Genomic DNA, 24,350 nt, shown 5'->3' with positions numbered 1-24,350 from the left:
GCTTGGGAACAACAAGTCAGAGCTCTCCTTCCAGAAGACAGATGATGATTGCACAGGGGGAAAACTGGGGAAAAGGTGATGGGGCTCAAGCAGGGCTAGCACTTTTGTAAACAGAGAAGTGGGGAAGGACGTAAGGGACACTGCAAAGGCGGAATTAGGAGGAAACTTGGACACTTTGTGTGAGGCTGGAAAGAGAGGGAAACGGAGGACAGCTGTGTATTTAATTCAGGAGCTATATGAGCAAGGGAACCAACAGTCAAAGCTCAACTTAAAAAATGAAAAAGAAGACCACTGTGACTCCACCTTTCCAATTACAAGCAAAATCCCAGAAATGAAAAAATTCAAGGAAACAATAAATAATGCAGCAGGAAGTTCCTTTGGATATACTTTGGATGGAAATGAAGTATTATGTAAGATATAAATTATAATATGAAGCTATCTGGGGTGCACCAGGAAGCTTCGTGCACTTTTAAGCTACTAAAGCCTAAGGGGCACTAAGACTTTGGGGATCCCTTGTCTAATACACAAAATTTGTATCATTCTGAACTCAAGTTAACACCACACCACAGAAACTTGCAAAAATATTCCTCTAAAGGCCTAGAGATGGGAAATCTTATTTCTATAGATTTCTTCTTTCTATCAGTGTACATACCTTGGCTTCAATCTGTCTGTAGCAAGAGACACCATACACTGTCATCCCGTTTCCATTTCTGGGGGGCAGGTGGAAAAACACAGTATCTGAAAGATATTCAGATAAATTCACTCAGATACATTGTCTTCAATTCCAAAGGACTTACGATGAAAAATGCCATCCACCTCCAGAGAAAGGAGTGATGGGATCTGAATGCAGATTGAAGAATACTTTTTAAACTTTCTTTATTATTCTTGGAGCTAATATGGAAATATGTTTTGCATGACTGCACATGTATAATCTTTATCAAAGTGGCTGCCTTCTCAAGAAGGGGGAAGGGGAGGCAGGGAAAGACATGGAACTTAAATTTTTAAAATGAGAATGACAAGAATTTGTATTTACATGTAATTGAGGAAGAAATAAAAGTTAAATACAGATAAACTTTTCAATTAAATGAAGTGATAATGGTGTTATATGTCTTATCTATTCCTCTAGTTCTAAATATTTGTTTGGGCTCTTATTAAAACTGCATTTTGAGCATCATGATGGTAACTGTATTTCTCACTATACCATGAATATACCATACCCTGAAGATCTTTGTAGGCTAAATTACTAAGGTTAAAGATTTGGGATAATTTAGAAATAATTTTCCACATTTAATAATATGATTTTGAAGTAAATCAAGAGATTGAAATTCAGTCTTTTGAAACTGGAATCCACTGTGAAAACTGCTCATTAGGTTGGGAAAGGGCTCGGGGCTGCAGCGGCGTGATTATCGTCAGCTTCACGTTCACGGCCTTTTTCATTTCCCAGTACAATGACAGCACTTGGCAGGAGCCACTCAACAAGGCTGTGATTACAGCCCTCCCCACCGTGACCTCCAGCTTCAAAGAAAGGAAAAATAGCTTTTCCTCACAAAAAGGTTGGGGGCCCCCTGACAGGAGAAGGTGGGAGGCAGGAGGCAGAGGGGGAAGGGAGTAAAGCAAATCAGCATGTGAGTTCACTTATGGCCTGCGGAGGGGGGGGAGGAAACAGTGGGGGAGTTTTAAGTCAGAAATTGGCTTCCTCACTACTTCTCCACTCCCCACACCCCCATCCCAGCCCTGAAGCGACTACAACTATATGGCAAAAGTGACTGTCAGGAAAGGCAGTCAGATGGCCACACGTGGAAATGCCAGTGAGCTCAACAACTTGGAAATCTGTTCCTAAAAAGAGGATGATTCTCCATTTTGGCAGCAATGCTACCTCAGACCAATTAAGAGAAAATAGATTTCTGGTCCAAGAAAATCCAAGGAAAAACAAAAACAAAGCCCAAGATCCCAGATGTCTCTCAGTATGGGAGCCCTGCCTGGGAGCCATTCTTGGTCCTAGCGGAGGGCTCCGAAAGGTTCTGCTTTCCTTGGGGTCAGTGAGAACCACAGGCCCTCCAGACCTCAGCAGATGCCCCTTCACTGATCTCCGTGGCCAAAAGACCCAAGCCTCAGGGCCACAGATGCTCTCTGTGCGTCTCTCTGGGTGTCTGTGGCTCTGAGAGGCCTGACCTCCGAGAAGCCAGAGGACTTTGAAGGACCCAATATATTATATTACGGACTCCCTTTCGTCCACCCCACGCAAGTGGAAAGTGCATGCGGGGACATCTCCACGAGAGGTGCCGGGCTTCCAGTGAGGACTCCTCTGTCCCTACTTTGTCTCCCCCCCACCTTGGGTCATGGCACCCTCCCCGGGCCGGTGTCAGGAGGGGCCGGGGGGAACTGGGCAATCTGTTCTTTGGATCTCCAGCCCTGATTCAGTTCCTTGCACACAGCAGCTACTTCATACATATTTGTTGAACTGAATCAAACTAATTTAGGGGGCTGGGATAAGGATTAGCACAGAGGGGGAAAGCAGGTAGGGATGGTTTGAAATACCTATAATACGGTTCAACAGTAATTACAAGAGAACTAGAATAAAGCATAAGTATCTCTCTTAGGTAGGGAGAGAAATTTTGCCCAGCATGCGCCCTGGATGCAGCCAACCCGTCAAAGGAAGGGAAGCAGGCAGGGGGACATAATGACTCGGGAAAGGGCTCAGCCACCCTGGGGCTGCCTCCCCGCCCCCCCATTCACAACAGCCACGGGGAACGGGACGGAGGAGTGCTTCCAGCGCCGGCTTTGTTCCTCGGAGGCCTCAGAAGCACAAATCAAGGCTTTGCTACTTCCTGCTTGGCTGGATGAACCCTTCCACAGGGGTTCAGTCTGGGCTCAGATCCCTGGAGGAGGGTATAGACTTCCTCCAGCAACTCTAGAACCGATGGGGGGAACCTCGGGTCACGGGCTCCTCCGCAAAACCCTCCAGGGGCTGCAGACCCCATCCCGACTTCCCCCACAGGCCGTGGCTCCCTCACCTTCCTGGTAGTTGTGAGCTCCATCGGGCAGGGCGAGGAAAGGCAAATACTTCCACTCTTCGGGTAGGGAGTGACTGTCATGGCCTTCTCCTGTGATCAGGGGAGGATATGAGAATTCAACCTAAAAGAGAAAAGAACATGTTGGCCAGAAAATCGGGGAGCAAGAGGATATCCCGGCAGACTGACTGCTGTTTGGTCATGTCTGACTCTCTACAACTTCATTTGGGGTTTCTTGGCAAAGATAGTGGAGTGGTCATTTCCTTTGCTGGCTCATTTTACAGATGAGCAAACTGAGGCAGAGAGGGTCAGCCAGCCGGTAAGTGTCTGAGGCTGGATTTGAGGTCAGGGAGATGAGCCTTCTGGCCACAGTGCCTCCTAGTTACTCCACTACTAACAGAGAGCAGAGGGAGGCAGATGGATGGAGCACTTAGGAAACCCTTACCACGTGCTGGGCGGAGGCAGCGAGGTGGCACAGTGGTCAGTGTCGGTCGACACTTTTCTAGTTTACCTGCCTGTTTCCTCATCTGTAAAGTGAGCCAGAGAAGGGAGCCAGAGAAGGCCAGCCACGCCAATATCTCTGCCTAGCAAACGGGGCCATAAAGAGTCGGACATGACTGACCGACCAAACTGTGGCAGCAACAACGGAATGTGTTGGGTTCTGTGATGTGGGCCAGGCAGAAAGAGAGAGAAATAAAAGTCAGGGAGGAAAAGCAGAACCAGGAAGTGGAGAACTAGGAAAGGGAGGAGAGCAGGAAGAGATCAAGGAAGCAGAAAATCACGGTGAAGATGAAAGGAGCCTGGCAGAACACCCTCAGCACCCAGAGGCAGGGCCCCACTACCACCACCCCCCCGGTCCCTGCTTTTATGGGCTTTATGGGAAAACGGGACTGGCTCTTCTTGTTCAGTTTCTTTTGGGGGTATGAAGCAGACGCTACGTCTCACTGATCAAACCCGTGGGTTTGGGACTCACTGATCAAACCCGTGGGGCTGAATGCTTTGCTAGGTCCCTACTTCGTGCTAAAAGAAATGATAAAATGAATCAGAAATTGTCTTGGCCCAGAAGCTCATGATATTAATGGGGAAAAAATTCTGTTTAGCCCAATGCACTGGCCCATTGGGACAATGTGGCAACTCAAGCTTCCTCTTGCTCCCTCAAACCCAATTTACTGAGGGAGCCAGGAAGACACTAAGCAGCAATCAGAGGAGGGGGCAGCCCTGGGACCGTCCAGGGGCAGACTGATGAGGGAGGGGACAGAGGGCCACCCCTCTGATACTTGTCCAGACCTATTTTCCCCTCATGGCCGGAGAGGACAGCGACTGGGTTCCTCAGGGAGTGCTTAGTGAAGTCAGGATACCGAAGCAGGTGGGGGAAGGGGATGCCAGCCTGGCACAGGCTGCCAAGGCAGGAGCAGCAGAGAGGGGCTGTCTGGCCCGTGTCACCTGGGAGCCTGTGCTGATGCACTCTGCACAGAAAAGGGGAGAACAGGAAAACTAGGCTGGGAGCTGGGAGTCCTGTTGGCCCTCATGTGGGGGGCCAGAGTGTGGAGGGGGAGGCTAGGTGTGGAATGGGCAGAGCTGGGGGGTCCCACAGTCTGCCATAGTTTAACTACATTAGGGGCTTCTGTAGTCAAGAGTAACAGAAAACAGGGCACCTCCTGGGTCAGAAGAGCAGAGGGGATGGGCGGCACCAGAACAGTCCTGCTGTCTGACCCACAATATTTTCTTTCTCCAACGAGTCTGGGAGCCACTGCCCGGGGTCACTGGGCCAGCATGGGTCAGAGGGGGGCCTCCACAGCTCTCCGGCCACCATGATAGATAACTGCTAAGGTTATCGTGAAGAAGGAACAAGAAAACATCAGCAGGGAGAAGGAAAACATTGCCCAGGACCTCCCTCAAAAACAGGAATCCCCAGACAGCAGGAGGAGGACACAGCTTAAAAGTGACACAAAACTTCCCCTGAAAAGGATGGCAGGCTGGGGCCCAAAGTTAAAATCAATGCCCCAAAGCACACATTGGCTGTGGGGTTCATCAAACACCCAGTAATGAACACGTGGCGGGTGGAAAGCCCCAGCCTTGCCCACACGCGGCACCCGGAGTCCTGGGGCCTGGTCAGCCTTGGCTCTCACCTTCCCGTGGGGTTAGCTCCAAAGGGGCGGCCAGGGGCCCCTTCCTTTCCCCTGGGCCTGTGCCCTCGGCCTAAGTTACCTGGCAGCTCCATCCCAGGTCCTCCATTACGGGAGGCCATAATGCCCCACTCCAGGAAATGACTTTGCATATAGTTTGTATTTAACGTTCCAGACACATGTTGCTTTGTCCCGGTGGAATACAAAGTTCCTCGGGGGTGGGGATTGTGTTCTCTCTTCAGAGCCTGGCACAAAGCCGACCAGATGGCAGCCACCTTAACAAGGGCCGCTCTGAACACTGCACCTCCTGTTCTTCGGAGAAGTGCATCAGGTCATGGTGAGTGAGCCCTGCCGCGGGCGAACCGGACGACTAAGCACCGGGGGTACCAAGAAAGGTGAAGGGCGGTCCCTGTGCTCAAGGAGCTTCCAATCCAAGGGGGAGACTATGAGTCTAAATGGGAGAGGGTCTTGGAGGGAAAGGGGCACCTGGGGGACAGAGAGTTCCAGGCATGTGACCTAAAATACTCCCCCCCCCCCCACCACATTAAAATGTGAGGAGAAATGTTCAGCAACATGAACAAAAGCTCAATAAACCATGGCTAACAGCAACACGATAAAGCTAAGTCACTGTGCGGCCCACAGGTATTTCATGTGCTTCCCAGGGGCCGGACCCCCCGGCAGTGGGAGATGGGATCTGGAGGCTGAGATGGGGAGGAAGTGTTCCAGCCCCAGGGGACAGGTGGGAAGGGACCAGAGCCTAGAGCCTAGGCCCAGCCAAGAGGCTGGGGCCACTGCATGAAGAGTCCTGGGGAGGGGACGGAGGGAAAGAGGAAGAAGACCAGAAGGTGGGGGTGGGGGCACCTTCAACCCCCCCACATCTATATTCTCTCTACATCTGCTTACTGCCTCTCCCCACAGACATACAGGCTAGCTAAACTCATGGAACGTAGGCAAAGCAGCAGCCAGAGGCAAATTGGATCATTAATCACATATATTAACAAGGACAGTGGAAAAAAGAAAATCAATGAGGTGAGTTGCCAGTTAAGGATGTTGGGAAATGAACAAATTAAAGAACCAAAAGCAAATGAAAAATTGGCAGAATTAAAGGAGAAATTAATAAGATGGGAACTAAACTAATCAAAGAGCTGGGTAATTCTTTTAAAAAAGGATCAATAAAATTAATAAGGCCTTAGCAAATTTAATCAAAAAAGGAAAGAAAATCAAATGGCCAAGATCCAAAATAAGGCAGGGCACACTACAACAAACAAAAACTTTTTTTCTTAAGCTGATAAAAAATATTTACCTGAAACCAAGAACACTGTTTGTCAAGGAGAAACTAGGAGGTTATCCTGCTAAGGAAACTGGGCTGTTCGTGCTCACCATTTACTATTTAAACATATATCTATCTATGTATATATAGATAGATATAGATATCTACACACACACACACATATTAAAAGAAGAAATTAAGGAAATAATCCTGACCAATAAAGAACTTAAAAAACAAAACAACTAGATATGTTTAACCTCGGTAAATCACAGCAAGACACTAGTCACAATTTGAACCCAGGTATTCTGACCCCTAATCCTCTCTCTTTCCATTATACACTCCTTATAAATAGCTTCAGTACAATATTTTGGGAAATGACAACTCCCAGAAATCCCTAGCATTCCAATGTATCACTCAAGAGAAAAAAACTTAAGAAAATGGAAATACATTAACAATAGTGACAAGGTAGATCAAATTCTTAGATTGTAACTCATGAGGACACTCCCAGAACGGCATACCACTGAAGACAACCATCAAAGAATTCAAACATAAATAAGGAAACAGTTGGAAAACCATTGAATGTGTTTGACTAAGGAAAGCCAACAGGATAAAGGAAGTGACATGTCAAGTTACAGATTTAAAGCAATACCAACCAAATCACCCACTAGAGGCTCCATGGCCGTCCCCCCTCCTCTGGGGGCCTGACTTCACAATCCAGGCTTCATCCTCACTCTCAGTTATTCCACAGATTTGACCCCTTGCCATGTCTTAAAAGTTTTCATCTCCACAACCTCCGTGGCTGGAGTTTCCCCACAATCTAAGTCTCCTACTCTATACAGGTGCCAAAGGGATTTCCTAAAGCTGAGAACTGACCAAGATGGGCCCACTCTTGGTAAACTCCAGTGGTTTCCTTTTGCCTTTAGGGTCAAAGAGAAAATCCTCTTAATAGCTTTAGCAAAATGAACGCATAAAAATCAAAAGTGTTTTCACATAATAAAATTCAGGATATAATAAAAGAAAGGTGAGTCTCACTCAAAACAACTTCAAAATGCAAAAAACATTAGGAGTCAATCTACTAAAGGATCCTAAATTACCGAAGAGATATTTGTAAATATTCTTTAAAAAAAATAAAAATTTAAGTATTTGGAAGAATAGTCATTGTCCTAGGCATACCAATGCAGAAAAATTAAAAGTCTTCCAAAGCTAATATATATTTAATTCTACTAAAAGAACTTAATTACCAAAGAAATACTGTTCAGAATCAAAATAATAACAAATTCATCTGGAAGAACAAGAAATCTGGAAAATCAAAGGAAATACAGAAAAAATGTAGGGATGAAGGAGGAAATTAAGGTGAGATGCTAAACTTTATTAAAAAACATCAGTCATCAAAAACATCTGATACAGTGATAACCATTTGATTAAAAAAAATAGAAAAGTAGATCACGGAACAGTCTAGATAAGGGAGAGTCAGACAACATGGAACTCAATAACCTAGTGTTTGATAAGGCTGAAAACATAAATAACTTAGGAAAGAACTCATTATTTGAGAAGAACTGCTGGGAAAACTCGAAAGCAGGATGGCAAATGGAGAACTAAGAGAAAGAGATAAAAACAAAGTAATTGCCCAAGTGATAGGTGTATATGAACAAGTACTTTTCAAAGATAAACTGTAATGTACTAATATCCACAACAAAGAATGCTCTAAATCATTAAGGAGAAAAAAAATTAAAATAAAACTTTAAAGTTTCACTACAGAGTAAGCAAAGTGGGAAAAATGGCCAAAGAGAGGGCTTGTAGAGAAATAGGCACACTAATGCCCTGTTAGTGAAGTTGTGAACTGGGACAGTTACTCTGGAAAGCAATCTGAAATCATGCAAATATTTGGAATATAATATAATATAGTATAATATAGTATAATATAATATAATATAATATAATATAATATAATATAATATAATATAATATAGTATAAATAATATGGACTAAAATGTCCTTATCCTTTGATCCAGAGATTCTACTGTTTTACACCAAGATAGTCACTGACAAAAAGGAAAAAAGGTCCACAGACACCAAAATATTTATAACAAGCTTTTTGTGGTAGCAAACAACGGGAAATAAAGCAGATGCCCCTCGACTGATGGAACTGGGGTACAAGAATGCGGTGGAATAGGACTGTGCTGTAAGAGGCCACAGAGAAATGTGAGAAGACTTTCATGATCTGCTACAGAGTGAAGTAAATAACGCCAATATGCACAATGATGATAACAATATAAATGGAAAGAACAAACGATGGAAACTGAAGAGTTCCAAAATGGAGAGCAACAAACTCCTCCCTACTTTTGGGCAGCTACCTGTCACATCTGTTCAATGTGATAATCTGTTTTTACAATTCTTTCCCACTTTTTTCTTCTTAAATTATTACAGATTAATGTTCTCTCCAGTCTACTGTGGGCAACATTTGGGTCTCTGGTAATGCTCTGGTAGCATTAGTTTAATGGATGAGTTCTCAAGGAAATTTTGAGCTTGATATAGGGATCTGTCATCCCTGTAGCATCCCATTTGTTAGTTTATGAAAAATAGGCCGCTTCTAAGGTTTCATTCCATCTTGCTAGGCGTGAAATGACAGCCAGCACTTCCTAGAGTACTTAGGGTTTACCATGCGCTTTGCAAATATGACGATATTTTATCTTCACAACAGCCCTGAAAAGATAGGTGCTATTATTTTATTCTATCCAGGTTAAAGATGAGGAAACTGAAGCAGGGAGCAAGGAAGCGTGGGAAGAGGGATCTGAACTCTTTGCCTCTAGTCCAGGGCACTGTTCAGTTAAGTGCCACATTTTTGCAGGCTGGTGTGATGGGGTATACCATTTCCTTGCATCACCTGCATTCCCTAAGTCTGCGCCCCGTAAATCCTTCCACAAGTCCCAAGCTGTGCTTACACAGCTGTCATACAGAAGAAGAATTAAAGGTTTTCTCTTCCAGAGGGGAAAAGTAGGAGCAATGGGTGGAAATGGCAGAGATTTAAAGTAAGGAGAATTTAATTTAATTTAACTAATTTAAGTAAGGAGAAGTATGTCAGATAGAAAAGGGGAAGCCCTGGGAGGTTGAGATTTTCTCTCCTTGGAGGTCAAGGAAAGGCATGGGTTGGACTAGACGGTCATGGAGGTTCCTTCACAAACACATGAATTTTTCAGAAATCCAAGAACACAGAACCTTGGGGGAGGAAGTTCTCAATAAAAATCTTGTACTCTTTGGCCCAGCAATATGTCTCCTAGACCTATTCTCCCAAAAAAGATTAAAGAAAGCTGAAAAGGACCATAATACAAAAAATTTATAGCAACTTTTCTTGTAATGGCAACCAACTGGAAAATGAGGGATTCTCCATCCCAAGGCATGTAAATGTTATGGGCTACTATTGAACTATGAGAAATGATGAAAGGGAGAGGTTCAGAAAAAACTGGAAGACTTTCACAAATGGATTCAAAGTAAAGAGAATAAAATCAGGAGAACAATTTCCACCATACCACCACCTCTGTAAAAGACTTTGATAAATTTAAGAATTCAGATCAACTCACAGCAATCACTTATGGTTTCAGAGAACAGACAATGAAGAGTACTGCCCATCTCTTGCTAGAGAGATGATGGACCCAAGATGCAGAATGAGACATGCGTTATTACACATGGACAATACAAGAATCTGTTTTGCTTGACTCCTGCTTATTTGTTACAAGGGTTTTATTTTTCTTGAGAGGGGGAGGTCAGAAGGAGAGAAAAACATGATTGTTTATTTTAAAAAATTTAATTTTTGAAAACTATAGTGTCATAGCCAAAAAAAGGGGGAGGATAAGATTCATCTCTTACCATGAACTATGATAAATTCCAAATGGACTGATGACTTAAATATTTTTAAAAGATCACAGAAAATTGGAAATTATCGAGTGACAAAGTTGTTTCAGTTATAGGAAGGAGAAAAGTTCTCAGCTATTTAACAAATGAAATTATAAGACATAAAATAGATGGAGTTGATTAAATGAAAATAAGGATTTTTTTTTTTTTTGGTATGAGAAAAATCAATTTAAACAGAATTAAAGGAAAAAGACTGGTGGGGGAGAAACTCTGTAAAGTTATATTGCCTATGTACAAATAAGAGAGACTGAGACTAACTGTTGCTTCCTGTGATTCCAAGATGACAGTGGAAGTTCTCCGGCCATTGGTTTAGGTCTAATTTGGGAACAAAGGTAGAGCTCAGATGGGGCCAATCCCCCCAAATGAACAGATATATGAAAAGCTCTTCCCACTTCAATGTGATGAGAGTATGAAAGCTCATTTTAAAAAGAGAAACTTGGTGAAATGATTTGCTCAAATCCAGGTAAACTCTATGAACAATGATCCTCAAGGTCAATAAAAGGGCTGTCAGGCCAAATTGGGATCTGTGACACAGGCTACTGGGGTGTATTACTTCCCTTTTCCAGATGTTTGCTGTACTCTTTAATAACTTGTTTTGAAATTTTTCTGGAAATTGAAGCTGAGATCAGTGATATATAGCCCTGGGATAACTCTTATGTATTTTCTGAAAATCAAGAAAGATGCCTTTCTCCTGTTCTCTGACATTTCTTCCATTTTCCTTGACCTTTGGAAAAGCATCCCAGAGGATTAGCAGTCAGCTTGGCCAGTGCTTTCAGGCCCCAGGATGTAGTGTTCTGGGACTGGTGACTTGAACTTATCAAGGACAGATCGATGCTCTCTAATTAGGTCCTTATTTAACTTGAATTTAAGCTACCAATTAGCCATTTTTATTCTGTCCTTGACAATCCAAATGTCATCTCCTTGGCAGAGAAAACAAGCACAATAAAGTTTTCTCTGGCATCTAGTTCATCATAATCCCATCAACTTTCATCCCATTATCCTTCTCTGATTCTCTTTTTTTTTCTTCTTTTTTCATTCTGTTAAAGATATATGCTTTTGAAAGAAAAAAAAACAAGAATAATTTTCATTTCTAAAAGCCCTTAAAGGCAAGACTTCTTGCTGTCCCATTCCTCTTTCTACTGGAATTTAGCTATCACATGTCTCATTAGTCTCATTAGTTTTTTTTCAAGATAAGGAATCTAAACAAATAAGCTATATTTGTGGGAAGAGCCCCCAAAAGGGACTCTCCTCCATTGCCAGGAAATATAGACCCATTTTAAAAGGTATCTTCAGAATATAATGTTAATTTCTGCTTTTTTATTCCCCAAATGGTGGGCATGTCAGCCCAGTGAGAGAGAAAAGCAATGTCCTGAACAGTATGAGTGAGAGAGGTTTTATGAGACCCATTTCTTAGACCAGACAGTATAGATGGCCATCTACTTTGCCTATAGGGAGGTAGGCCTTATATAAAAATACCAGCTCTAAAGGAAGTACCAGATTATGTCTTTAAAAAATGCTAGTGTTCAGCACAGGCATGCAGTCAATGACTTTGGGGAACTTTTAGGAAGAAAACAAAGACGTCAGTTGAAAAGCAACAGCTGAAAAATGACAAAAGAAAATTCTTCTCAGAAATACAATCTCAGATTTGGGGTATGTTTAGATGTAAAAAGGATTTCAGAGCAACAAGCTCCAAACTGGACTAATATTTTAAATAGCAGAGGAGGTGAGGGCAGGATCTACTCAAAATTGTTACGCACTCGCTATTGGGTTAGTGAATTGCTTGGAATCTCTTCTCTAGTCCTTCTCTCCCTTTAGGATCTTCCATGCCTAGGCTCCTCTTGTTTCCTCCTACCTTCTTTCTAGAAAAGATGGCTATAAGATATAACAAACACAAAATCCAGTAAAGTGTAGGGTGGTGGATTCCATCAGAAGGCACTTGAGCTTAAATCTAGGAAATCAGTCACCTACTGCTGCTAATATGACTGTGGGCAACTAAGTGAACTCCAAATCTGTAAAACAGAGATATGTAGATATCATTTTCACTATAGATCATCCATACAACAGAGCGGTAGGATCAAATGGGATGGATACTTATAAAAATTCTGTAATCTATAGTGGAGATAACTGGGACATCATGTGTGTGTGTGAGTGTGTGACTACTGCAGAAAAAGAGAAGAAAACCAAAAAGATGGACAGACTGAAAACTATAGGTTACACTTAAATAAGAAAAAAGAAAAGGAAATTGTGCATGATGGAGATCTACAATCTTTTTATGTTCTATATATTTGGTCCGTTTTATTTGGTGTTTAAGTTTAGAAGACAAGAAACTTTTAAAAATGCTATATAAAACTCAATGATTATAAACTTATTAACACCAGCAAGAAACCACTCAAAAGGCTTGAAGTTTCTCTCTTCTTTTTGAGAATCTGAGATCAAAGTCTTGAGACAGAAAGCAAGAAGATCTAGTCTAGAGGTTCTTTGCATTTTTGTGCCATTCACCATCCCCCAATCTCTTTGGGAGTCTAGGGAAGCCCTTGGATGCCTTCTCAAAATTACCTTTTTAAATGCATAAAACACAGTATACAAGAACTATCATATTATGGGATCAATTACATTGAAATATAGTTATCAACATTTTTAAAAAACCCTAAGTTCAGAAGCTCCAGTTTAAAAATTCATGCTCTAAGGGGAGAATTAGAGTTATAGAAAAGTTGGCCCCTACAGGCAGTATTTTAGGATCTTTTCTGGCATCCTAGAATATGCATTATGTTCCTCTAATGATAGGCAGCAACATCAGTCTTCTTCCATCAATACATTTAGGTGGCAAATTCAGCCCACCTTTTCAACCTTATGCACCTTTTGCTTTTCTCCTTCCACAGCCTCTTCCACAGAGATTCTAGCACACAGTCGGGAGACCTTCTTCTAATCCCAAGCTACCTAACCTAACAAGTTCTCAGGGCCCAAGCTGAGGACTCCCTGGCGGCCCTTGTCAACAATAACCCATTTTCTCTGTCCCCACATCTCTGAACATCCTGGGGGTACCACTGTAGCACCTGGGCTCTCCCCAGGTGTGTCCCTTGCTCTGACCACATGACCCATTTCTTTTTCCAAGCCTGCTTTTAAAAATTATCTCACTACTTTTTGGATGCAAATCACCCCTGGTAAAAGGCCACAGAATACTCTTGTCCTCTGAGTCAGCCATGACTGTGACTCTTGGAGATGATGGTTTCCATGATGCTGTCACACAGCACAACCAGAAGGAGATTGTCTTAGTGCTACAAACTTAAAACACTAAAGCTAGAATAAGCTTAGAGATCACAGGATCATGGGTTTAGTCATCAGTAGAGAATGCTAGATCCAGGAAACTCTAGCATGTGAAGGAAGTCTACAAAGGTTTACAAAATCTGTCCTATTAGTCACCAAACCAAAGGGTTTACAAGCTCATATACTTGCCAGACCTGGCTTTGGGTCCACATAGCAAGTAGCCTTGCTTTGATCCACTGTCCTAAAAGTTCCCAATAAGAACCCATCAATTATCTGTCAATCCCTTACCCCCACAGATCTATAAATATAAACACCTCTCCAAGCACTGACGGATTCTTCCTATTGCAAGAAGGGATGAACATTCTAGTCTCCTCCACGGAGTGGGAAAAACAGAGCAGTCAGTCAATAAACATTTACTAAGTGTCTACTATAGCCAATCTCTGTGCTAAGGATAGGGGAGAGCTCCCTTTGAAAATCTCAGTGTTGTCCCATTCCTATGACAATGGGTGCCAGAATGGGTTGGTAATAAAGGTAACTGAGAAGCCTGGGTGGGTGGAGCCCATCAGGGATGATCTAGTGAAGCAGAGAAGTCAAAGATTTCCAAAGACTGTCCAAAAAGCTTCGGAGAAAGAGTTTTCTGGTCTGCCCTGGTTATGTTTTTCCTGACTGATTTCTGGAAGGGTTTGTTGAGCCTGACTCCAATGCCGGTCATATCTTCCAACATTATTGACACAAAAGCAAAGGGGTCAAGCACGAGGCTGGACACACTATGACACACATCTCCACCTAGACCGCAAGGAAAAGGACCAAGCCCCACCTCATTTCAAAGAATTGGCGTATCTGAAGAAGTGCAAAAGTTGAGGAAATGATACATTAAAAATAGGAAGGATGGAGAAAAAGGGAGGGCTGGGTCAAACATATAACCAGATTCAAAACCAAGAACGAATATATGTCAAAGAGTCAATGTTAGTTTAATTTGTGAATTAGTAAGTTATTTAAAATACAAGTGGTGGACATTACAGCAAGACTGTTAGTACTACAAGAGATATTTAAACTCTCTAGTTGTCTGATTACTTTAATACACAATCATCTCTTGTGTTTACAACACACCAAAATAATTCAAAGCTGAAAAAAAATACTGCTGCAACAAACCATATCCTGATAAAATTAAGGACCAAGTAATTTAATTCTCATCCTATAAAAGCACAGGGCTCCTTTCTTATGGACTGGGAAAATGTGCTTCTAAGATAAAAAATTCTCTGATGGTCCTATGCCTATGTGAGGTGTCATGTTAACTTATGCAAGTTATATGAAAAAAATCATATGCACAGAAAAGTTGAAAAGTTTCAGTTACATTCTGTATATAAGAGGGAGGCAGGGCAGGTAGGTAGTGCAGCAGATAGAGCACCAACCCTGAAGTTAGGAGGACCTGAATTCAAATCTAACCTCAGACATTTAATGCTTCCCAGCTGTGTGACTCTGGGCAAGTCACTTAACCCCAATTGCCTCAGTGAAACAAACCAACCAACCAGGGAGAGAAGAAGGAAGGAAGAAAACAAGGAAAGACTTACCAAGTACCTACTATGTGCCAAGCACTGTAAGTGATTTACAATTATTGTCTCATTGGATCCTCACAACAACCCTGGGAAGCAGGTGTTATTTCCAGTTTGCAGATGAGGAAACTGAGGCAGACAGAGATACAATGGCTTGTTCAGTCACACAGCCACATCTGAACATCCTAACCTCGGCCCAGTCTGCTACTCATTGCATCCGACTAGGGGCCTCAGGCGGCTTCAAGGAAGGCAAAGGTACCCTGTCAAAATTTTGGAAATCATGCCAATCAAAGAACAACCTCTGTTTCTTTTCTGCTCCTCCCCCTAGAATGCTCCCCAGCCACCGGTCAGCCCAGGGAGTCTTTCCAATAGTGGCCCGAGAGAGCCAGAGCCAAACAAGGCAGACCCGTTTTACATCCTGCACACAGGGAGGCAAACCCCAGGTGAGGGATGAGCTCCTACTTCCTGTAGGCCACAGGAAAGCCTCCACAGGCAATCCTTCCAGTACCTTTTATTCCTGTCGAGGGCAGTCCCTCAGTGGAAGGCACACATGCACAACACACGCAGCTACAATACATGCAACACAAGCACACACGTGCACAACACATGTTCCCCCCACTGCACACGTATGATGCACACGTGCGAACCACTTAGGAGAGAAACCATGCGCAAGTACAACACATACCACAGCTTGTACCAGATAACACACCCAAATGATGGCAGCTGCCCTGAGTAGTGCACTTAAGCAAGCCGAGGGTAGAAGGAATCACCACCTGAAAGCAATCCCCAAACGAGAACTCCCAGGAATATTACAGCCAAAGTGCAGGGTTCCCAGGTCAAACAGAAAATAGTTTAAGCCCCCAGGGAAAACAACAACAACAACATTCAGATCTCACAGAGCTACAGTCCAGATCCTGCAAGATTTAGTAGCTACCAGGTGAAAGGAGTGGAGGGCTTGAAATATAATATATCAAAAGGCAAAAGAGCTGGGATTATAACCCAAAATAGCAAAACTGAGTCTAATCCTACAAGGGAATAAAATGGCTATTTAATGAAATAGATGATTTTCAAATACTCCCGATGAAAAGACCACAGCTAAAGAGGAAATCTGATTTTCAAATACAATATGCAAGAGAAGCATAAAAAGGTAAACATGAGAAATCATAAAGACTAACTTGTTCACCTTTCTATATGGGAAGATACATGTGACATCAAAAACTTCATCATCATTTGAGAAGTTAGGAGTTTACACAGAAAGGAAGCACAGAAGTGCATTGGTTATGTTGGGGCAGTATTTTTAAAAAACAGATAAGTGAGAAAGAGGGATGCCCTGGGAGAAAGTTAGACTGGGGAAAATGATCTCACAAAAAAAGGCAGCAAGGAAGAGCTGTTACAGAGGAAAAGAAAATGCTGAATGGGTATGTATGGTGGAAACGTCCCATCTAAATTGGTTCAAAGAAGGAACATATATACTGTATATATTCAATTGGTAATAGAGATCTATCTCAGCCAGCAGGGAAGCAGGAAGAGAATGGGATTAGAGAAAAGAGTGAAGAGAAAAGAAAGAAGGCAGATTTTTTTTTTTTTAAAGGCAATGGTCAGAAGTAAAACAGACTTGAGAGGAGGAACAGAATAAAATGATATTTTAATATATTTTAACATCTACTGGTCATCCTGCCATCTAGGGGAGGGGGTGGGGGGGTAAGAGGTGAAAAATTGGAACAAGAGGTTTGGCAATTGTTAATGCTGTAAAGTTACCCATGTATATATCCTGTAAATAAAAGGCTATTAAATAAAAAAAATTTAAAAAAAAAAAGAAAAAAAAAAAGAATAAAATGAGAGAGAGGCTAAACAGAAGAAAATAGGATGGAGGAAAATGTAGTTAGCAGTCATAACTGTGAATGTCAATGGGATCAACTCACCCACAAAATAGAAGCAGATAGCAGAATGGATTAGAAACCACAATCCAACAATATAGTGTTTACAAGAAACACATGAAACAGAGACATATAGAGTTAAAATAAGGGACCGGAACAGAATCTATTACGCTTCAGCTGAAGTAAAAGCGGCAGGGGTAGCGATCATGATCTCAGACAAAGCAAACACAAAAATAGTCCTAATTAAAAAGGATAAGCAGGATAACGGCTACTTCTTAAAGGAATCATAGACATGAAGAATAGCAATACTAAACACACCTGTACCAAATGACACATATCCAAATTCTTAAAGGAAAAGTTAAATTAATTATAGGAGGAAATAGAAAGTAAAACTATACTAGTGGGTACCTCAACTTTCCCTTCTCGGAATTAGATACCATAAAATAAATAAAGAAGTCAAGGAGATGAACAGAATCTTAGAAATATTAGTTATGATAGACTTCTGGGGAAAAAAAGGATGGGAAGAGAAAGAAGCATAGTTTTTCTCAGTTTCGCATGGCACCAAAACTGACCATTTATCAGGGCAACAGAGCATTAAAAACCTTATAATCAAATGCTAAAAAATAGAAATATCAATTGCAATACAAGTCATAATGCAATAAAATTACACTTAATAAAGGGCCAGAGAAGCATATATTAAAAATTAATTGGAAATTAAATAATCTAATCCAAAAATGAATGGATCAAAAAACAGATTATAGAAATATCATCAATAATTTCATTAACAAGAATGACAATGATAAATGAGACAACATTCCAAAATTTGCAGGATGCAGCCAAAGTAGCATTTAGGAAAAAATTTAATCTCTAAAGGTGTACATCAATAAAAGAAAGGAAGAGAGATCAATGAATTGAGCATGCAATTAAAAAAAAACAAAAAACTAGAAAAAGGACAAATTTTAAATCCTCAATTTAATTCCAAAATGGAAATCCTGAAAATTAAAGGAGAAATTAATAAAATTGAAAGTTAAAAAACTCAATAAAAAGATAAACCATTGATTAATTTTATTTTTAAAAAAGAACCAAAAAAAGCCAATTACTAGTATTAAAAATGAAAATGCTGAATGTACCACCAAAGAAGATGACATTAAAACAATTATTAGGAGTTATTTTGCCCAATTATATAATAGCAAAACTGACAATGTTAGTGAAATGGATAAATAATTGCAAAAATATAAACTGCCCAGATTAACAGTAAAGGAAACAGAATATTTAAATAACCCTCTTTTAGAAAAAGAAATTGAGCAAGCCATAAATGAGGTCCCTAAGGAAAAGTCCCCAGGGCCAGATGGATTTACAAGTGAATTCTACCAAACATTTTAAGGAATGATTATTCCTAATACTATATAAATTGCTGGAAAAAATAAAGAAGAAATCCTACCAAATTCCTTACAAATATAAATCTTATTTTGATTCTTAAATCAAGGAGAATAAAAACTGAGAAAGAAAACTATCGACTAATTTCCTTAGTGAATATTAACACACTTTTAAAAAATAAAATAGAAGCAAGGAGATTACAGCACTATTATAACAAAGGCTGTACACTATGACTAGGTAGCATTTATACCAAGAATGTAGGGCTGGCTCAATATCAGGAAAACCATCAGTATAATTGGCTGTTAGCAATAACAAAAACACCAAAAAAGCATATGATTACATCAATAAATGCAGAAAAAACCTTTAACAAAATACAAGACCCATTTCTACTAAAAGCATCTAGAAACCATAGAGATAAACAGAACCTTTCTTAAAATGTTAAGTAAAATCAAGAGCATGCATTATCTATAATGGGGATAAACTTGAAGCCTTCCCAGTAAGATCAAGGGTGAAGCAAGGATGTTCATTATCACCATGATTATTCAATATTGTACTAGAAATACTGGCTAAAGCAACAAAACAAGAAAAAGAAATTGGAGGGAAAAAAACAGGCAAGGAAGAAATGAAACTATCACTCTTTGCAAATGACATGAGTTACACTTGAGAACCTTTACCCCTGGACTTGCACAGTTCACATGACTCACAGGACAGGGATACCTATGGAAAAGACTTGCTCCTTGCTTCCCTCTTTGGATCTGCTTCCTTCTCTTGGTTCTGGGGTTCTCCACAAGCTCACCTTTCCCCTCCCTTTGGCGCTCTGCCAGTCTTTGGGCCCACATGGCATTACTTTCTCTCTTTAGCCTGAGTATAACTTTGTGTCACTTGGTCCCTTGCGTAAATCAAGACTTTCTGACTCAGTTATGCTGCTTCTGCCACCTGATGCTTCTCCTTTGTCGGTGAAGTGATACAACTTTTGAAAAATGATTCGGCCTGTCATTTATCAAAAGGCACATGAAAAATGTCCCAAATCACTACTTTTCAGAGAAATGCAAGTTAAACAACTCCGAATAGCACCTCTCAGATCGGCTAACATGAATGACAAAAGGGAAAATAGCAAATGCTGGTGGACATGTAGGAAAATTAGGACGCTAATGTACTGTAAACTGATCTAACCATTCTGGAGAGAGCAATTTAGAGCTATGCCCAAAGGGGCTATAAACTGTGCATTCCTTTTGACTCAGCAATACCACTACTAGGTTAATACCCCAAAGAGATCAAAGAAAAGGGAAAAGGATCCATCTGAACAAAAATATTTACAGTGGCTCTTTTTGTGGTGACAGAAAAACTGGAACGTCCACAGTTGGGGAATGGCAACAAGTTGTGGTATATAATTGTGATTGAATATTACTGTGCTACAAGAAATGACAAAGGGGTGGTTTAAGAATAACCTGGGAAAACTTACAAGAACTGATGCAAAGTAAAAGGAGCAGAACCAGAAGAACATCATATACAGTAACAGCAACTTTCTAAGGATGATCAAATGTGAAAGATTTAACAAATCTCACCAAGATAATGATCTAAGAAAATTCCAAAGAACACACAAAGAAAAATGCTATTCATTGCCTGGAGAGAAAACTGATTAATCTGAAGGCAGACTGATGCATGCTTTAAAAAAAACCTTTGTTTTTCTTGTTTTAATTTTTGGCCTGTGTTTTCTTTTGCAACATGTCTAATATGGAAATATGTTCTGCAAAACATGTATAATTGATATAAATTGATATAAAATTGCCTTCTCAAGGAAGTGGGAGGAGCGGGAAGAAGAGCATTTGGAACTCAAATTAAAAAAAAAATGTATACATGTAACTGGTAAATATTTAACAAAATAAAACTCAGGCATTAAATAGGAAAAGGGCTTAATTTGTTCCTACCTGTTGACCCAGACGGTCCATGACTGGCCTAGAACTCTGGAGTTTCCCTGAAAGTGAAATTAGCTGGTCCAACAGAGAACCAACTGCAGGAAGCACATCTGTCCCTGGAAGTGGAGCAGAGGAACACCAAAGAAAGAAGGGGGCTGCAACAACATCATTCTGGCTTGGAGCACCACACTTGGTGGGAACACTGCCCCGGCTGACTCAGACCTGGGTTCGAATCCTACCTAAGGTACTCTGACTAGCTCATTTATAACACAAGAGAGCAGGACCCTGTGGACTTTCAAGTCAGGTCAGACCAACGCAAGTGTTTCTTCTAAACACTGATGATACAAAGAAGCCACCAGAGTCCCTGGCAGGCCAGCCAGGAGATATCCTGCAAAAATGAGGCACAGACAAGGGACAACTGGGAGCCAATCTCGGAGGAGGAATGCGCACTAAGGAAGGTCAGGAGGGCTTTTAGCTGGGCCCAGGAGGTGGCAACAGAAGCTGCTCCCGCTGGGAGTCTAGGGACGAGGAAGAGGAAGGTCAGAGTCACTGGATCACAGAGAATGGGGAAGAGTAAGGTGTGAGAAGACTGGGAGGCAGCAAGAGGCCAGAGAAAGCCCAGACTTCCCACCTAGCCTTGGAGACCACCGAAGTCCCCTGGAGGGCACTGCCTGGGGGGGCACCTCCTCAGAGCCTGCTTTCAAGAAGCTCCATTTGACAATATCTGAGTGGAGGCTGGCTTGAGGGAGGAGAGGCTGGGGTGGGGAGGTTTCTGCAAGGGTCCAGGCAGGAGATGACAACAGTGTCCGGGGAAAGAGGGCTTAGGGAAGAGACACTGAAAAGGAAGCAACAGTGGGACTTGGCGACTGATTGGAAGGAGAGGGGAGAGTGAGAGGTCAAGGCTGAGCACCCTGGGTGCAAACCTGGGCAGGAGGGTGGGCAGAGGGAAGGATGCAAGAGGGGGCAGTTTGGGGAGAAAGCTAACGAGCTCATTTGGGTTATGGTGAATTTGAGAGGTCTATGAGACTCCCAAGCCTCTTCTAACTCCCCACGGCTGTCATGTCCCTGGTCTTATTATGTCTTTGCTGGTGGTACTTGCTGAAGGATTCAGTTTTTGGAGGGAGCCTGCTGAGAAGTCTCTTTTGCATCAAGACAAAACCAAATAAATGGGGGGAATGTGATTCTAGGATCCCAGGTGTGTGTGGTGTGAGTGTGCGTATTTGGGGGGATGCCAACCAATATAAATGCCTAAATCGAGATGATTATATTCCCATGGCAGGATGGTATAGAGGAAAGATTGCTGGACTTGCAGTCAGGAAGACCTCACTCCTGACACAAGCTCTTGCTGTTTGTCCTTCGTTCTGGAAGAGGGCCACATCATGGAGGTGACACTGGGACCCGCAAGTGAGGTGGGTTTGAGTGAGGGAGGGTGTGCAAGGTTGCTGCCTCAGTTTCCCCTCTAGAGCCTTCTGGGTCTCCTGGCCAGATACAGGCCAGGGCGCCTGGATGAAATGGGAGACACCTTGGCCTTCTTAAGTTAAAGTCTTCAATGGCTCCATTCAACTTAGTTAAGGCTAGGTGACCCCCCCACATACTAATATGCGGCACCCACACTCACAAAGCCAAAGTTAATGGAACTTCTAGCTTGCAGCAGCTTTGGAAGGAGATGTAACAGGTATTCTTGGCTGTTTACTTCTAATTTTGCTAAAAGGTCTTTGTGTATTGATGGGATTACTTATTTCAGTGGATGGTTATCAAGTTCACAATCAAAAACATGGATTATAAAGTACAAGGATGGAAAAGCTGGCCTCCCGAGGCTAATCCCCAAGCCTTCTCTAAACTCCTCCTTCCTGCCTCGGAGGCCCCTTCCAGAGAGGAGAGGGAGCTGCTGCAGAGCTCGGTGAGGAGCAGGGAGCTCCTCTCATGCACAATCTGCTGCCCTCTCTCAGGAGGCCAGTTTGCTTCCTTCTTTGTATTCAAATTTGTTAGCCCTTCTACCTGACACCCAAAGGCAGCTAGTGGAGAGCAAGCAGGACTCGGGGCCAGGAGAACCCTGGGTTCAAATCCTCTCCCTTACTGTCACTGAGGAACCCTCAGTTTCCTTATCATGGACCTGGAGCAAAGCCCCATAGATTTCTGCAAGCTTTAAAGGGCTGGGTGTCAGAAGCGATTATTACCTTGTAGCCCCGGGCGCTTAATTGTGTCTCTAACGGGACTAGAATAAGTCACCTCCAAGTCCTGTCTAATTCCCTGAACTCCTGGGGCTTTTTGCAACAACAGTTGTTCTAGAACGTGCTTCAGCGTGGAGAGCGGAAGCTTCTGGAGACCAGGGAGCGCCCCGCTTTGCTTGCACCCCCGGCACAAGGCGGAGAACGCGGCGGGCAGGGGCTGAGCCCCGTGGGGGATGGCGGGCCAGCAGGTGGTCCTGGCTAGCTCGCTGCTCAGCTGCCGGGACCCCCGGCCTCGGCCTTCTATCGCTTCTGGTTAAAGAACCCGGTGTCTGACCGTTCCTCTCTGGGTTTCCGACTCAAGCACTAAGGAGATAAAAAATGCTAAGCAGGTTAAAACACGTGTCCGTGTTTGAGGACGATCTACAAGCAGAGGCGCTTCAGAGCCTCAATTACCTGGGATTTTCTTGGCCCGAGGCCTTCCCCCGTCCAGAGCGCGAACCTTCGCGTCTCAGGACAAGCCGGGGAGGGGCCCCTCAAAGCCCGCCGGGAGGGGAGCAAAGCGCTGGAGCGCCCAGGGCCGCGCCCTCCGAGGGCCGCAGAGCGGGGACCCTGCCAGGCTGCCTCGCCCCCGAGTCACAGACCCAGGCCCAGGGGCGAGGCCCAGGGCGGCTCCGGGGGGCGCCCGGCCTAGGCCCGGGCCAGGGCTGCCAGGGCTGCCAGGGCGGGCGGCGGGGCCCCAGATCCGGGGAAGGCCCGGCCTAGGCCCGGGCCCGCGAAGACGGCGGGGTGACTGACAGCCGCCCCGACCCTCATGGCCAGCTCGTGGGGGCGCCCCGGGAAGCAGGGCCCGCATCCCTCCCGCCCACCAGGGGGCTCCCCCCGGGCCCCCGACTCGAAGCGCCTGGAGGGCAGCGGCCTGCTCGGATCTAAGCCTCCCCGGGACTCGGTGTGCGCGGCAGGTGCTTGGTGGAAGTGGGTGGAAGTGACCCCGAGAGAAGGGATGTAGCAGGGAAAGTTGAAGACGGGCGCCGGGGGGCGGGGTGGAGGCCGGGACGAGAACCTGGGGCAGGCAGGGGGACAGACGCGAAGAGGGGACGGGGAGACACGCGGGGGGTGGGAGACACGTGGGGGCCGGCCCACGTGGTGGGTGGGGGGCTACAGCCCCTCCCCCACGCCCCTCCCCCGCTCACCTGGCAGCCCTTCTTGTGGTGGAAGCCCACCACCACGATGTGCAGCACGGGCCCCCGCGGGCCGCCGCGCCCCCCGGCCTTCTCCATGGGCCGCCCGCCCCGGGGCTCGCGGACCACAGGGGACGCCGAGGCAGCCCCCGCTAGGCCCACCCGCCGCAGCCGCTTCGCCGCTTCCGCCTCCGCGTCACCTGATCCCGCCCCGCCCCGCCCCGCCCGGCCCGGCCCCCGCCGCCGGGGAGGGCTAGGGGCGGGGCCTGCGCCGCCGGGAGGAGCCGAGCGGGGGAAGGCGGAGGGGGCGGGGCCGGGTTGCCCTGGAGACCCGGCCCCAAAGGCCACGCCCCGGCAGGGGGCGGGACCTCCTCTGCTCCTCCTGCCCCTCTGCCTCCAGAGCCCCCGGATCTGGGTTCAGATTCCACCGGGGTCCCGGCCCACGTGGGCGACCCGGGCCTCGTGGGCGACCCGGGCCTCGTGGGCGAGCCGGGCGGTGACCGTCGGCCCGCGGTCCCTTAAAGGCCCGGCCACAGTGACCCCCGCAGGGCTCGGGGACCACGTCGTTCGGTCCCTCGCAGGCGCCCCAAGGCTCCGGGTCCGGACGCCGGGATGCGCCGTTTGCTCCTCATTTTACAGAGGAGGAAACTGAGGCGCAGTGTCTGGGGCTGCACCAAAGGGCCGCCCCCCGCCCCCCT

General features: G+C 44.4%; 1 protein-coding gene across 2 annotated transcripts in view; it reads right to left on the bottom strand.

Moving 5' to 3' along the window:
* The window catches only part of AVL9 (AVL9 cell migration associated), a 60,976-nt gene extending 37,102 nt beyond the window's left edge, over nt 1-23,874 (bottom strand). Inside the window, exons 1-3 of one of the 2 annotated variants that reach the window (XM_031952799.1) lie at nt 23,665-23,874; nt 3,015-3,135; nt 653-738 (exon numbers count right to left, since the gene is read on the bottom strand). In XM_031952799.1, the coding sequence (XP_031808659.1) occupies nt 653-738; nt 3,015-3,135; nt 23,665-23,751 (294 nt within the window). In that variant the 5' untranslated portion in view covers nt 23,752-23,874. Of the gene's footprint in view, nt 1-652; nt 739-3,014; nt 3,136-4,666; nt 5,660-23,664 lie in introns of those variants that run through there. The other variant, XM_031952804.1, reaches the window with a different exon arrangement.
* Between the last annotated feature and the right edge of the window lie 476 nt (nt 23,875-24,350).

Source organism: Sarcophilus harrisii, chromosome 1, assembly GCF_902635505.1.
Source record: "Sarcophilus harrisii chromosome 1, mSarHar1.11, whole genome shotgun sequence".
Taxonomy (NCBI): Eukaryota; Metazoa; Chordata; class Mammalia; order Dasyuromorphia; family Dasyuridae; genus Sarcophilus; species Sarcophilus harrisii.
The sequence above is the reverse complement of the archived record's forward strand: the minus strand, read 5'-3'. Positions and strand labels throughout refer to the sequence as shown.